The 15502-nt window shown below is 47.5% G+C and overlaps 1 protein-coding gene across 1 annotated transcript; it reads right to left on the reverse strand.

The window, feature by feature from the left end:
* Positions 1-356: 356 nt before the first annotated feature.
* On the reverse strand, positions 357-12332 carry NTSR2 (neurotensin receptor 2). Its single transcript, XM_010379652.2, is given in 5 exon segments — positions 357-726; positions 728-902; positions 2227-2317; positions 4222-4495; positions 11539-12332. Coding segments are annotated over 5 exon segments (1239 nt in total). The 5' UTR covers positions 12163-12332; the 3' UTR covers positions 357-651.
* Between the last annotated feature and the right edge of the window lie 3170 nt (positions 12333-15502).

Consider the following 15502-nt stretch of genomic DNA (forward strand, 5'->3'; position numbering starts at 1 on the left):
GGGTGTGCATGGCCATTTGTTTCCCCGTAAGCCACATGGGCTGGCTTGACCAGAGGCAGGAGGGGATACCAGCAGTGCACTGGCTTTCCAGAGCCTGCAGAAGCTGCTGTCAGTGTCAATAGTTGCTCCCTGCCTGGAGAGAATGGAGAATCTTACCATAGCTCATGTGAGGTACCAATTTGGTCAGCTTCTGGGGTACTGTTGATTTGTCATTTGAGGAAATTCACAGGACATCTGAGCATAAAACTACAGAAAAGTGTCGTGGGCTTTCAGGACAGCAGGAAAGCAATGATAATAGCCATGCAACAACAGTAGCAACAGAAATAATAGCCATGCAACAACAGTAGCAACAGAAATCGTGCCAGCAAAAATTTATTGAGCATCTACTATGCACCAGGCTGTGTGCTAAGCACTTTAGTCTCAGACAACACTAAGAGATGGGTGCTCTTCTTTATCTCCACTACACAGATGAGGGAGCCTGAGGCTAGGAGGGGTCACGTGGCTTCCCTGCACTTGATGGTTCTCAGCAGAGCTGGGGTTGATGGAAGTCACCCTGGCTGCAAAGCTTAAATGATTAGTGATAAGGTTGCTCGCCTGCTTTGCCAGATGATTAAGCAATTGGTCATTCTGCTTGTTCTGTTCATTTTTGTATTACATTCGGGTCAGGGTTTCTGGGGTATCCCCAAAGCCTGAAGCTGTATCCATTAGGGTGGGACTCTGGGGCTTCAGGGGGTAACTGCTCCATGAGGTGGTGTTCTCCACACAGGCAGCTGAGGGCTTCCAGGAAGAGTTTTCTGAAGGAGGAGGACATGACGTTGTAGAGGAGAGGAGTCACAGCTGAGCTGACGTAGAAAAGTGTGTTGGTCACCATGTAGAAGTAGTGGTAGAAATTGTACAGTGGGCTGCAAGAGAAACCCGGAAGCCTGGTTAGAGGATCGGTCACCTCCTCGCAGTGTCCACTTCCTGCTGGAGAATGCCTCTCCTCCAGAGGGCTGCATGAGGAAGCCTGTTTTCTGCTATCAGGAAGCAGAGTGGTTTTCGTTTGTTTGTTTTTTGTTTTTTGAGACAGTCTTGCTCTGTCTCCCAGGCTGGAGTGCAATGGTACGGTTCACTGCAACCTCCACCTCCTGGGCTCAAGTAATTCTCCTGCCTACAGTCCTGAGTAGCTGGGACTACAGGTGCACACCACCATACCCAGCTAATTTTTGTATTTTTAGTAGAGACGGGGTTTCACCAAGTTGGCCAGGCTGGTCTTGAACTCCTGACCTCAGGTGATCCACCTGCCTCAGCCTCCCAAAGTGCTGGGATTATAGGCGTGGGCCACCACGCCTGGCCAGGAAGTACAATGTAAATTCCACAAATGTTTTCATCACCAGCAGCTGACGCCCTCCACCCAGCCTCTATGATCTGCCATCCCTGGCTGCAGTTCCTGGTCACCTCGTGGTAAGGTGACACTGCTGACTGACAGGGGCCGTCTGTCCAGCCACTGAGGCCCTGGGTGCCCCGAGCTGCTGCGTGTGGTCGAGAGATGTGGCTGCACTAAGAGCCAAAGGTCCTTCTGAGGAGCCGCCCTCCTTGCTGCAGGTTCTCTGCAGTGGGAAGTGCTTGGCACGAGCTCATGTTGCCCGCGCAAGTGTAAAGGGTGCTGATGGCTCCTGAGGAGGAGGCTTCTGTCACATGGCTCTTTCTGTGGAGGCTTCCTGGGACCTCGATTGTTTTGGATGTTTGGCTCCCACTTATGATTGGGGCACAGTGATTTCCGAAAGGCAGATTATGAATTCTCTCATCTTCTCCAACCATGTCATAAAAGGGGGTGCATGTCTTGGTCTCTGCCAAGGAGACCTTTGTTAGCTCATGGGGTCGCAGCTTTGTGTCTTCCTCACACTCTCCTCGGAATAGGAGAGGAAGGAGAGAGAGGGGAAACCTCAGAAGCATGGCCCATTCTCCCCCTTCCCAGACTGCAGGCTTCTCTTTCTCCTGTAGTGAGAATCCCACAGTCTTGGCTAGGCCTCTCATGCACACGGCCTTACCAGGTCAGAGACAACGCTCTGTTCCCCATCCCTGGTGGGGAGATTTCAAGGCACAGACTGCACGGGACCAGGTGGAATGCAGTCCAGAGTTCCAGAGGACCCAGCAATGGAGGGTCCCTCTGCAGAGCAATAGAGACCCCAGGCCCAGGCCAGTGGGCCCCCACCCTGTGTGCTAGGGCCCTTATGCCACACTCACTCAGTCCACGCGTCATCGGGGACGTAGCAGTACATGAGCCTGCGGGCATGGTACGGCAGCCAGCAGATGACATACATGGCCACGATGGCTCCTGCAGAGCATGGGAGAGGGAGAGACAGCGCCAGGAGAAAGCAAACACATTCTCAGTTACACCATTGCCAAGGGAGGATGATGCCCAAGGGGTCAGCAGCATTGCCCTCTAACTTGGTCCTGGAGTCAAGGGTTGGAAGGACACTTTGAGGTTATCTGCTATATCCCAACCTGAATCTCTTCTCAAACCTCATATGATCCTGTCCTCTGGGTGAATGTCCACTCTGGCCATGACCTGGACAAAGCATGCTTCTAGGAGCTCCTCCTGGCCACTAGAATATATTCCCAACCCAGGGCTAGATATCCCTACTTGGTTATCTATCTGCATCTACAACAGAACTTGTGTCTTTCTTGGGCCAGGCATGGTGGCTCATGCCTGTAATCCCAGCACGTTGGGAAGCCGAGGCAGGCGGATCACTTGAGGTCAGGAATTTGAGACCAGCCTGGCTAAAAGGATGAAAATTAGCCAGGCGTGGTGGCAGGTGTCTGTAATGCCAGCTACTTGGGAGGCTGAGGCAGGAGAATTGCTTGAACCTGCAAGGAGGAGGCTGTAGTGAGCTGAGACCACACCACTGCACTCCAGCCTGGGTGACTGAGCAAGACTCCATCTCAAAAAAAAAAAAAAAAAAAAGAACTTGTGTCTTTCTTGTCTTAGAAAGCTTCTTGCTCCTTTAGTCCTTTCTCTGGTTAATTTATAGCACTGCCATTCATCTGGCACTCAAGCCATAAGCCAGAGACTCCTATTTTTCTGTTCCTCTCTGTATCCAGTCTATTAAAAAGTTCCTTCTTAGCATCTCTCCTCTGTGTGTTTTCCCTGCTCTCACTGCTACCTCCCTAAGAGACTCTTACCTCCTCTGCACTGGACTATGACGGGTTTCCCAACCTCCCACCCCTTCCCTCTCCTGCTTCTATTCTGCTCTGACTGGCAAAGCCATAATCTAGCCCAGGGTAGCCCCTGAACCAGCAGTGTCAACATCAATGAGAAGCCTGGTAGAAGTGCAGAATCTTGGGCCCCACGGCTTGTATTTTACGACTCTCCAGATCATTCTTATGCACACTGAGGTTTGAGAGGCACCATTTAGCCCATTCTCCAAAGTGCTGAGTGCAATAGGTCTCAAAAGCAAATCTCCCCTCACTCATGGACATCAACTTTTTCAATGACTGGCCATTGTCCATAAAATGAAGGCTGACACCTTCATGTGCTGACTTTGTGTTACTTATTACATCACATTGCACTTAGCTCTTGTGTTTCTGTCCATACACAAGACTGACATTGATGACAGCAGAGACTCTGTCTTGTACTTGATCCCTCTATACCCTAGCTAGTGCCTGGGTTATGGTGGGTGCTTGGAGAGACCTCTGCTCTCCTGTGCCTTTTGGAGTTTCTCTTACAAGGCCAAATTTTCCCAGAGACTTACAAAACAAGAAAGCAAACGGATCAGTGTTGCAGGAGGGAAAATGGAGTTCGAAGGGAACTGGATTGAGGGACCCAGCCCATCTGAGAGTCCACAATTTGCACCCGCAGTCTTTTACTATAACTGTTCCTTGTGTTCGTCCACACTGCCAGACTTACTGAAAAGTGGTCACGTCTCTGCTTGCCTGTGTGTGCTACTCCCTGGAGCAGATTGGAGGCTTCATGTACAGAATTCCTATTCTTTCCTTTAATTATACCACCGAACCCTACAGGAAGTCTGTTGGTTATACAGTTCCCCTGGGACAACAATAAACGAAGCCTTGAGAGAGGTAGTGACTTGCTGAGGTCACCCGGCCAGGGACTGGTGGAGGCAGCCCTGGAATCTGGCCAGGGATTGGTGGAGGCAGCCCTGGAATCTGGCCAGGGATTGGTGGAGACAGCCCTGGAACCTGGGCCCCTTTCTTCTGGGGTGATGTTGCAGAGGACTTAACTGAGAACCTGGACGTTGCGCTGGAGGCTGCGGATCCCGCGCAAGTCTTTGTGTCTCACCAGGCTGACCTGGCCTCCCTGGATAAAGGTCTTCTTCCATACGATGAAGTTGAGGAGACCCTCCTCACTCAGCAGCTCCAGGCGGCTGGGGGTGGAGCTGCCCGGGGCAGAAGTGGACGGCACTTGGGAGCAGAGGGCCAGCAGGTGGCTCACCATGACCCCATTCAGGAAAGCAGTTAGTGCCAAGGGGAGCACGAAGGACACCAGCACATTCACCTGTGGAGGTAATGCCAAGGACTATGGGGCAGCACCAGGGCCCTGCGGCCCTCGCCATCTGGCCATGCCCCAGGCCCAGAATCTGCGTCAGCAGAAGGGGCGACAGAAGGATTAGAAGATAAGGTTAAGAAAGTTCTCAAAAAGTGAGGAGAGAGAAAAAATCTCGAATTAGTTTAGGATGTTCATAATAGGGGTTCTAGAAAGAAAAAATAAAAAAAGAGAAAACAGAGGGGAGGAAATTTTATTTAAAAATGCATTCAAGAAAGTTTTCCCAAAGTTGAGGAATCTGAGCTTCTAGACTGAAAGGCTGCCTGAGTGCTCAGAAGAATGAATGGAAATAGACTCACGGCAAGTCTTGTTCTTACGACGTTTAGCACCTTGGGTATAAAGAGAAGATCTTGAAAGCTTCCAAACAGATAAAACAGGTCACATAGATAGGATGGAAAACCAGAATGACATTCACTTCTTAAAAGCAATGGTGGAAGCTAGAAAATCATGAGCAGTGTTTTACAATTTGTGAGAAAAATAGCTTCCATCTTAGAATTTTATACCCAGCCACATTGTGATAAACGTGAGGATAAAAGAAAACAATTTTTGACATGCAAATTCTCAAATTTTTTACCCTCTATGGACCCTTCCTCAGGTCTCAGGAGATTAAAAGAACATATGTTCTAGACAAATAAGGTTATAAGCCAATAAAGAGGAGGACCTGTCATTCAAAATGGGGTATCCCACAGAGGGCCCAGGGAGTGATGGAAGGGAGCTCCCAGGGGGCCCCTGCACAGATGGAAGGGAGCCCCCAGGGGGACCCTGCGCAGATGAAAGGGAGCCCCCAGGGGGTCCCTGTGCAGATGAGACTTCCCTGTGTTCCCCCTGTGCACTAGAGAGCAATCAGTGGGACTGGAGCAGGAGGCCAGAGAGCTCCAGGGAGAAGTGAAAAATAAAAGATGAAACTGGTAGGTTATCTGATGGATCGGAACATACTGAAAGAGCATTTACGCTTGTGATAGAGAAGCTAAAAATGAACTACAAATAGGTATGTAAAAAAAAACTATGCAAATGAAAAAAAAGACCATACATTATTAACTGCAAAGAAAACAAAAGTCCTTGGATTAGAAAGAAAATGCAACACATGGGTCATCTGTGAAGAATGTTTACATAGTCACAATTACATAAATACTGAACATAAATTTAACCCAGCACAGTGGTAGAATTATACTGGAAGGAGGATGGGGCCAGTGTGTGTTGGGTGATGGCGGCAGAGGGCAGGAATAGGAATGTAGAAGAGTAAAATGCTCATTTTCTATAGGTGTATAAGACTGTGGATACAATTTAAAACTGAGAAATAAAGCTAGTGTGCTCTTTAGAAATATGGAGGCAAAGAGGGCAAGAGACAAGAACACATGGTATTTGCCTCTCAACTAGAGAAATAGAGAAATGAGTCAGAGTGTGGAGAATGACGGGATTGCTGTTTTCCATCACACACCTTGGGTTATCATTTGATACTATTTGACTTAGAAAACCAAATTTATTTAGATAATATCCTGTGTTTTAAATGTTTACTTTTAAAAGTTCAAAATCAGTGTGTTCTACAGTTTCTCCTCATCAGTTCTAAGGCTCTCTTCCACCTTTCCCTTAGCAAACATTTTAAATACTGAGCTGCTTTTTTTTTTTTTTTTTTTTTTTTTTTTTTTTTTTTTTTTAATGAGACAAGGTCTTGCTCTGTCGCCCAGACTGAAGTGCGGTAGTGCAATCACAACTTACTGCAACCTCTGCCTCCTGGGCTCAAGTGATCCTCCCACCTCAGCCTCCCGAGTAGCTGGGATTACATGAATGTGCCACTACACTACGCCTGGCTAATTTTTGTATTTTTTGTAGAGATGGGGGTCTCACTATGCCGCCCAGGCTGGTCTTGAATTCCTGAGCTCAAGCAATCTGCCCACCTTGGCTTCCCAAAGTGCTGGGATTATAGGTATGAGCCACTGTGCCTGGACTAACTGGATGATATTTAATACCACTTTAAAATCAGTAGGAACTATCTGAATTGGACCCTGTGCCTTTTTATGGAGTTATCATTCATGCCTTTTTATCTTAATGTTTGCTCGCAAATAGCAACACTGAAAGAAAAATAAAACACTACCTATGACCACCAGTTTAGTTTGTTGAGGAACCAAACAGGTTTATATCAGTAATGACATACTTAATTACTATCGGTTTGTAGTTTTAATGGCAGTCAAGACAAAGATCAAAAGTAAAAATATATTTATACATTAGTAATTAATCTTTGGGAGCTTTAAATTCTTTCTGGGAAAACTACAGTTTTTCGTACTTTCAAAAACTGTGAGCTTTTTTCTTGGACAAAAAAAACACTGATTAATATGAACAGTGAATCAACTCACTGATGAAATATTAGAACCAAAATATCCTAATTTGAGTCTGGTTATTTTGTTGTGTTAACATACACTGTATGTTTCAAGTTAAACATTTTTAAATGCACTATTTGTCAAAAGATGCTGTTCGACTGACAGAATTCGTTTCACAGCTTCATTGCTCCAGCCAGGTTGAACCATGTCAAGGAAACTATGTGAGTAGCATATTTAAGACACAAACATTGCTTGGCACTGTTTTTTTTTTTTTTTCCCAAGCTTGTCTCCCTGTTAGGAATAGCCTGGAAGTCACCACTCCAGACTGTGACAAGTGGTGGAACACGGCTCCCAGGCATTGTGGAAATATGGTTCATTGTCACAGCCATGCCAGGGCTCAGCAGAGAACTGCACAGCCAGGTTGGAGCAGCAATGCGCTGGCTCTTCTGCTGCAACTGGGAACCACGTGCCGGCAGCTGGGAGGTAGATTCCTGTACCTGCTGCTCTGTGCTTAGTGCTAACTTGTCATGGGGCTAAAGGTTACTAGTGTGGATGATAAAAAATATTGGTTCTGACAGTTCTGCAAATACACACTTTATAGACCTTGTATCAGCAGCTCTGGAGTAATGTCTTGCCTCAATAAGTAGCTCTGGGACTCAGAACCAGAATATTACAGCTGCTAGGTCCAGATCTGCCCAAGCCTTCAAAGGTGAACAAAAAAAATAGAGTACCACTCATATCAGTGATTTTGACTCATCTTTACTCAGGATCTTTACTCATAGTTAGAGTATTGGCAGGTTCTAGATCCCTATGCAACTCCCAGTGGTCATGCAGGCAGCAAAATGCATCTAGGATGGGAGGTGATGATGACCTCACTATCCCCCAAGGTAACTGAGCTGGCTTCTTGTTTGTTAGTAACTCTGCACCACTAGCTTGTAAGTCAGAGGTCATACAGAAGCCCTCCTTCCCTGTCAGCGTGAGACAGAAAGACTTTCTGAAGAGGGAGGGCCCGTGGGTGCTCAAGCTTGTGAAGGAACCACCTTTCCTCTTGGCTTTGTAGACGCGACCCCGAATGCCTCAGCCTACTTTGCAGTCCTCAGATTCAAACAGGTCCTCAAGTTGTTCCCACTTGCCTCTGAGGCCAAGAAACCAGGTCAAGGCTGCAGGAAGGCACTCAGTCACTTTAGCCCTTGGGATCCTGCTACCCCAGCAGCAAGAGCAGGACCTGAATTGATGTGGCAAAAGGAGGATAATACCCCTTGGTAGAGTGGGGTACCAAGTGGTAGTGGGCCAAAGTGGTGGGAAGACCTGGGAAGATCTCCTGGGCGAAGAGAGCAGAGAGATGAGGCTGCGGGTCTCCAGCTGGCCCTGTCCTTGCTGGTCCTCCCACTGTTGCCCCAGAGGCCACAGGGACAGCTACTGTGGGGTTCCTCAAGCCTACCACACTGTCATGCCCCTTCGCTTACTCATGCTCACATTTTTTAAAAAATATATACGTATATAACTTTGTTTAAAGAGTAAAGATGTTTTCAAAGCAAAAAAGTAAAAATAAAATAAAATAAAAAAACAACAAACAAAAAGTGAACCTAGGCCGGGCGCAGTGGCTCATGGCTATAATCCCAGCACTTTGGGAGGCCGAGGAGGGTGGATCACAAGGTCAGGAGATCGAGACTATCCTGGCCACCATGGTGAGACCCCGTTTCTACTAAAAATACAAAAATTAGCTGGGCATGGTGACACGCGCCTGTAGTCTCAGCTACTCGGGAGGCTGAGGCAGGAGAATCACTTGAACCCAGGAGACTGAGGTTGCAGTGAGCCGAGATTGTGCCGCTGCACTCCAGCCCAGCGACAGAGCAAGACTCCATCTCAAAAACAAAACAAAACAAAACAAAAAGTAAATCTAGAGAAGGCAAATGGAGCTGAGTTATTACGAAGAGGCCAGGGGTGGAGGAAGGAGGGAGCTTGATGATGAGTGAGGGGAGGAGGGAGGGAAGGAGGAGAGCAGAGCAGGTAGGGAGGGAGAGAAGACGGGACAGGTGGGAAGGCCCTGATTCTGCTTCCTGTGAGCCAGGCACTGTACTAGGCTGGGAAGGGAGAGCTGGAGTTAAACCCTCAGGTGGGAAGAAAAGGCAGGAAAGGAAAGAAGGTGAACATTTGTTGAGGACCTGCAATATTCTGGGCAATTCCACATGATCTCATTGAATTATCATAGAGGATGCCAGAAGCCATGTTCTTGCCCTATGGACAGACCTGGGCCCAGAGGCCTCTTTTTGAGTCTGGGAAGAGCAGGAGAGAGAGGGGCTCCTGGGAGCCCGAAGCCCCTGATTCTGACCTGAGATCTCAGCTGCCCCAACATCCTTGCTTCAGTTTTTAATTTTGGCTGAAGCTGCCTCCAGTTCTGCTTCCATCATTTGCAGCATAGAGTTCTGACTACACCCCTCTCCAGCCTCTTTTTCCCCTTCCACAATGGCTAGAGTTTTTCATTTCAGAAACAGATTATGAACCTTTAATTTTTAATTTTTATTTTTTGAGACAGGGTCTTGCTCTGTCACCCCAGCTGGAGTGCAGTGATGCAATCATGACTCAATGCAACCTCAAACTCCTGGGTTCAAGGGATCTTCCCACCTCAGGCTCCTCAACAGCTAGGACGACCAGGCATGCCACCATGCCCAGCTAACTTTTGTACTTTTAGTAGAGACAGGGTTTCACTATGTTACCCAGGCTGGTCTTGAACTCCTGGCCTCCCACCTTAGCTTCCTGCCTTAGCCTGCCAAAGTGCTGAGATTACAGGCTTGAGCTACAGCACCATGCCTTATAAACTTTTAAATGCCAATTTCCATGTGTAAAATAAACAAAGAAACAAATACATCTTCCTCAGGCATTTGGTCCCTTCATCCCTCTCTGCAGGCCAGATCCCACTCTCCATACCCCACATCCACGGGAGACTTGTGTCCTGATTCCAGGTGCCCATTGGAGCCCCCAGACCCACGGGAAAATCACTGCAGACAGTTATTCATAGGAGATTCCATGTGATGGGCAAGCTGTGTCTGGGCTGAGCCTGCCAGAAAGGAACTAGGAGAGGAAGATGTTTAAAGAAATACGAGGTGACAAGTTCAGTGGAGAGAAGGCCCTGTTGCCAGGACAGCCACTCCATAGAGGTATACTTCTGAAGATGACTCAGTGGCCTCCATGGATTCCAGGGGTGGGACTCGGAGACCTCCGTGTATTCTGGGGGCTGGACTGTGGGGCATGCTCAAGATCTGGAAGGATTCTGTCCATGGAGAGTCCGTGTCCCCTCCACAATGTTTAGATTGAATGGGAACAAAGCGGCTCCACTGAACACCCATGAAACCTTAAGATGTTGCCTGCTCCATGGATTTCTCCCAGTTGTGAGTGAAAAGCAGGTTGGTGAGTGAACACCTTCCTTGAGGCCCTTTGGTCCCCTACCCCTGCCCAGGGTATGGATGAGCAGACACAAACAAAGGTGGGGTCTTCAGGAATGAGGAGAGGGTATAGAAAGAGAGGGGGGACTTTAGAGAGGGCCCTTTGACCATGTAGGCAGGCTGGGCTTCCAGCTGCAGGAGGCAGCTTAACATGAGAAGGAGCCTCACCTGGGGACATGGCACTAAGCAGCCGCTCAGGAGGCTGCTTAGGACGAGTCCCGTAAGGAGCCTCCGCACCCTCCATGTGCCCTGATGAATTCACACAGTAAACTCTCCCACATACCCTCATGTGCCAGTGTGCAGAGAAGGGGTCCTGGCTCCACCCTGCTTTGTTCCTTTAGGTTTCCTGGAGGCCCAGCAGGGCCTGGAGGGGCCTGTGCTTTCTCAGCCTTTCCCACTTCCCCAATGTGCTGGATACATGAGATCATGGTCTAATGTGACTAGAGCAAGCAACCAGAGGACACTGGGTTGTAGAACGATGTGGAAATGGAGACAGACACTTAGAAAGGTGAGCATCACTTTCAGAAAATGCATTGTGAAGTGCTGCAAATACATCATATGCTGAGAGAATTCGGAAGACAGGGGAGAGTCCCTGGAGTTGGGGAAGAGGTGAGAGCAGAGCTGCACTTTGGGGAATAAGAAGGGTTGGAATCAAAAGCAGAATGAGCTTTTGACTTAAAAGTCAGAGGCTGGGCATGGTGGGGGTTCGGGGAAAGTGGGAGCAAGAGGTGTTGGGGGACAAGTGGCCTGGGGAAGGCAAGGCTGCCAGGGAGAAGGTAACAGGAAATGAGGTTAGAAGCCTGATCAGGCCTCTGGAAGAGAGGCCGGGAGTGCCTTCCCCTCCCCACCTTACCTTCAGGGAGGTCCTCTCCAGAGCCATCTGGGGGACCCGTTGGAACACAGACTTCAGGCTACCGAGGCGGAAACCCGGGTGGGTCATGGACTCCGTATTTTCACAGGCTCTGCAGGCCACTTTACGCAACTGCAGGCCACTTTACGCACTGAACACCACTCTCGCAAGAGTGGGAACATTTACTTTGGAGTTGATTTTGAATTCATATCGGGATTTCTCTCAATGCTTCCCTTTGGCCACGCCTCCCTCCATCTAGTAAAATGGGACGAGGCAACGAGACCCAACTTTCTGGGTGGTGGCGAGCATTAAAGTTGAAAATGCCTGTTCCCCGGGGAGAGGGGGTTCCCTTCCCCCCACCCCTCCCCCCCCCACTCACGCCCTTACCTGGATGAAGACTTGGAGCACGGTGCGGCTCACCAGCACGGTGCACACGCGCGAGGCCGGCTCCGGCTCCCCGTCCGCCGTCTCCAGCTCGTTCTTCTGCCCCGTAATGAGGGCCATGGGCAGGGCGAGGCCGAGCGAGGCGGCCCACAAGAGCGCCACCAGCCGCTGGGTCCGGCGCGGCGTCAGCAGGCTGCGGGCACGCAGGGGCTGGCACACGGCCAGGCAGCGCTCGGCGCTCAGGCAGGTCACGCTCAGCACCGTGGCGTAGGCGCACAGCTCGCGCACGAAGTAGTAGCCGCGGCAGCCCAGGTCGCCGAAGACCCAGGGGTAGTGGAACCACACGAAGCTGTAGAGCTCCACCGGCACGCCGACCACCAGCAGCAGCAGGCCTGAGAGCGCCAGGCTGAGCACGTGGTAGCGCAGGCGCCCAGGGCGCCGGGCCCGCGCCTTCAGCACCACGTGCACGGACAGCGCATTGCCCGCCGCGCCCAGCGTCCAGATGAGTGCGTACAGCGCGGTGAACAGCACCTTGGCCCAGAGGCGCGTGTCCACGCCCAGCCGGGCGTCCAGGCTCAGCCCCAGGTTGGGGCTGGACCGCGGGGGCCGCGGGCTGCTGGTCTCCATCCCGCTCCCGCGGCCGGCGCTCCCTTCCTCTCACTGCCCGGAGTCTGGGCGAGCTGCCTGGTTAGTGAGCACCTCCTCTTCTCTGGGAACCTCTAGAACTGGGAGGACACGCCCCCGAAAGGGTGTCCCTGAGCCAACGTGGGACCGCGAGTGCCAGCCCGTTAGCGTCGGTCACACGTCTGGGTTCTGTTCAACCCAGGGAAGCGCGTGCTGATGGAAAAGGGGTTCCTTTGGGGGCTGATAGTCACGAGTTGGGCCGGACTCCATCACTTTCCAACTTTGTGATCTTGGGCAAGTTTTTTAACCTCTGTGAATCTGGTTTTGCAACTTTATTATCGACACTGCAGAATTTTTGGGAAGATGAAATGAGCGAATACGTGTGTGGAAGTTTCTACCTGCAGCATAAATAGACATGGTGCTTTCGTCTCGAGCCTTGGCGCTTGTGTTGCTTTGTGTGTGTGTGCAGCTCGGGAGAGGTCTTCGGAAAGACTTTCCCAGCGGTTCTTACTAAAGGGCTGTTTCAATGCCGCCCTAAGAGCCCCAGGAAGCTCCTTTGTCACTGAGAATATATCTTCATGGTGCCACACTTTCCCAGTCCTTTGAGAGTGTCATTCTCATGGAGCTAGGGGATGAAGTGAAAAGTGTTTTTAGCATGTTTTAAAAACTTTCACTTTTCTAAATTCATGCAGAGCACCAGAATTTTAGAGCTGAAAGGCCCAGAGGCCTTCTTATCTCATCAAAGAACCCCTGGTATTTGCTGGGGGGCAGAATTGAAATTGGAACCCAGGGATCCTGACTTTTTTGTCTTCAGCAAAGTTGTTATGGCCGGGTGATAATCAGTTTAATCTTCCATGTGGGCATATAACCATATCTACGTTGAAATTGAGATTATGTAAATATACTTTTACTGTGCACAATAAATTTATTGAAATTATAAGCATTTATTGAATGATGAGAATCACTAACAACCAGGGCTGGATTCTTAGGCGCGTGACTGTGTTTTTGCACAGAGTCCCATGCTTGAAAAGGCCTTGTCCTGAGTCAAATGCTGTTGTCATCTGGGAATTCTGCATCATTTTTGAACAAGGAACCCTGTGATTTCATTTTGTATAGAGTCTTGCAAATTATGTAGCCAGTTGTAACTACAAATGAGAACATCCCACAAGGAAAGTAAATTGAGCAGAAGTGGTTAGACATGTATTTAGTCTGATGTGTTTTGCAATTGAGGAACAAAGAAAGGAAGAGGGCTTTCTTTGTCAGAATGTGTGATTTTTTAAATTATTTACAATTCCTTCCTAAATGGTATTTTGAAGTTTTAATTTTATCTATTTATTATTTATTTTGAGACAGAGTCTTGCTGTGTTGCCCAGGCTGGAGTGCAGTGGCACAATTTCCGTTCACAGCAACCTCTGCCTTGAGGGTTCAAGCGATTCTCGTGTCTCAGCCATTCGAGTAGCTGGGATTACAGGTGTACACCACCAGGACTGGCTATTTTTTTTTTTTAATTATTTTTAGTAGAGACAGGGTTTCACCATGTTGGCCAGGCTGGTGTCAAACTCCTGGCCTCAAGCAATCTGCCTGCCTCAGCCTCCCAAAGTGCTGGGATTACAAGTGTGAGCCACTGTGCCTGGCCCTGAAGTATTAATTTTAAAAGGAAGGTCATGTCCACTTAATTTCTTGTGATCTCAAGGAAATTAAGAGATGAATCAAGGCCCTAAAACAATAGGAGAGATGATGAAATTGCTGGGCAGTGGAGAGGCTGTAGTGATACACAGTGCTTGTTTCTCTGAAATCATTGTTTAGAATAATTTTATATGGCATCTCACAGGCTTAAAAGCTTTTAATGAGTTAATAAACTGCTACAGATCCAACTGTTTTTTCTATATAAAAGTCTCAGTATATGATGTGAAATCTGAGACAAAATAAAAAATGTTTGTCACGACCACTGCCCAGCTCTGTCCCTGTTTTAGCTCTGATTGTGCTCCACCCGAAGACTCCTCAGAGGAGAGAGGGAAGCCCATGTGAACGGGCAACAGAGAAGTTCGTGTGTAATACATGATGTTTGGGGTTGAGAAATTATCTCAGAATAATTTTTTTAATATCAAGCAATATATGCCTTTCCTGTCTGCTTCCTCTTTTCTGTTACTCTAAGCGATGGAGTGTATCATGCTTCGCCTTTTGCTTTTGTGCCAGCAACTCAAAATTAAATGTAATATTTACCCTGGTATCCTAAAGGTTAACATTTATGCTTTTTCTTCTTCACATGCATAAAATCACTTCTGCTGCATATTGAAGTACAATGGTCATTTCAAAGGAAAGCATTTGTGCATTTGCCCGAGTCACAAGATGAACTTGCTGCTTTTTCCTTGAATATTATTTTTACTTGAAAGTATGACTGCCAAACTATGGTTATTTAGGCCTGGGTATTTGGCAGATATTTTCTTAAAAATGAATGAAGTAAGCCTGGCACTTAGGGAAAATAAAAATAACAGAACATATTTTGGTAAATAAATTTGTAACATTTGAGCTTGCAAAAAGAAATTAGGATGTTGGACCATAGTATCTGCCATTATGAACTTGATACTTTCCCAACATCCAAAGACTTCACTAATGATATCAATGGTGGTATTAGATAATGTGATTTTTGTGTAATGAAATGTATCAACAGTTGGATGATCTGCATGGCTACTAGATGAACCGGTATTTTGCAAATAACCAATGTGTGAGGGTATAAAATTGTGCATGAGTAAAAGACCCATTCAAAAGGGAAAGTAGACCAATGGATTTTAATGTAACTGATTATAAAAAATTCATCAGTATAGTTTCAGTTTCCATATTGTAACAACCTTTAAGAAGCCACTACTTGTCAAATTTGGTGTAATATCAGAGAAGAATATCCACAAGTATCCGAAAGACTATTAAAATATCCCCCTCTTTTTCAATTACATGTCTGTGTGAAACTGACTTTTCTTTATATACAAATTGACTTTTCTTCATATACGTCAACCAGTGCATAATATTGGAACAGATTGAATGCAGAAGCAGGGAATCAGCTGTCTTCAGTTTAGCCAGACGTTAATGAGATCTGCAGAAATATGAAGCAATACAATGCAATTTTTTAAAAATTGGAAACATGGTTATTTCTCATAAAAATGCATTGTTAGCATGTAATGGTTTATTATTTTTAATGAATTGAAAATATGTACTTAAAATATTCTGTTTTAATTTGAAAAATTATAACATTTTTGTCTCAGGACCCTTTTATACTCTTAAAAATGACTGAGGACCCCAGAGAACTTTGTTTTTGTGGGTTATATCTATCAATATCTACAGTATTAAA

The sequence above is a fragment of the Rhinopithecus roxellana genome, chromosome 17, assembly GCF_007565055.1.
Source record: "Rhinopithecus roxellana isolate Shanxi Qingling chromosome 17, ASM756505v1, whole genome shotgun sequence".
Lineage (NCBI taxonomy): Eukaryota > Metazoa > Chordata > Mammalia > Primates > Cercopithecidae > Rhinopithecus > Rhinopithecus roxellana.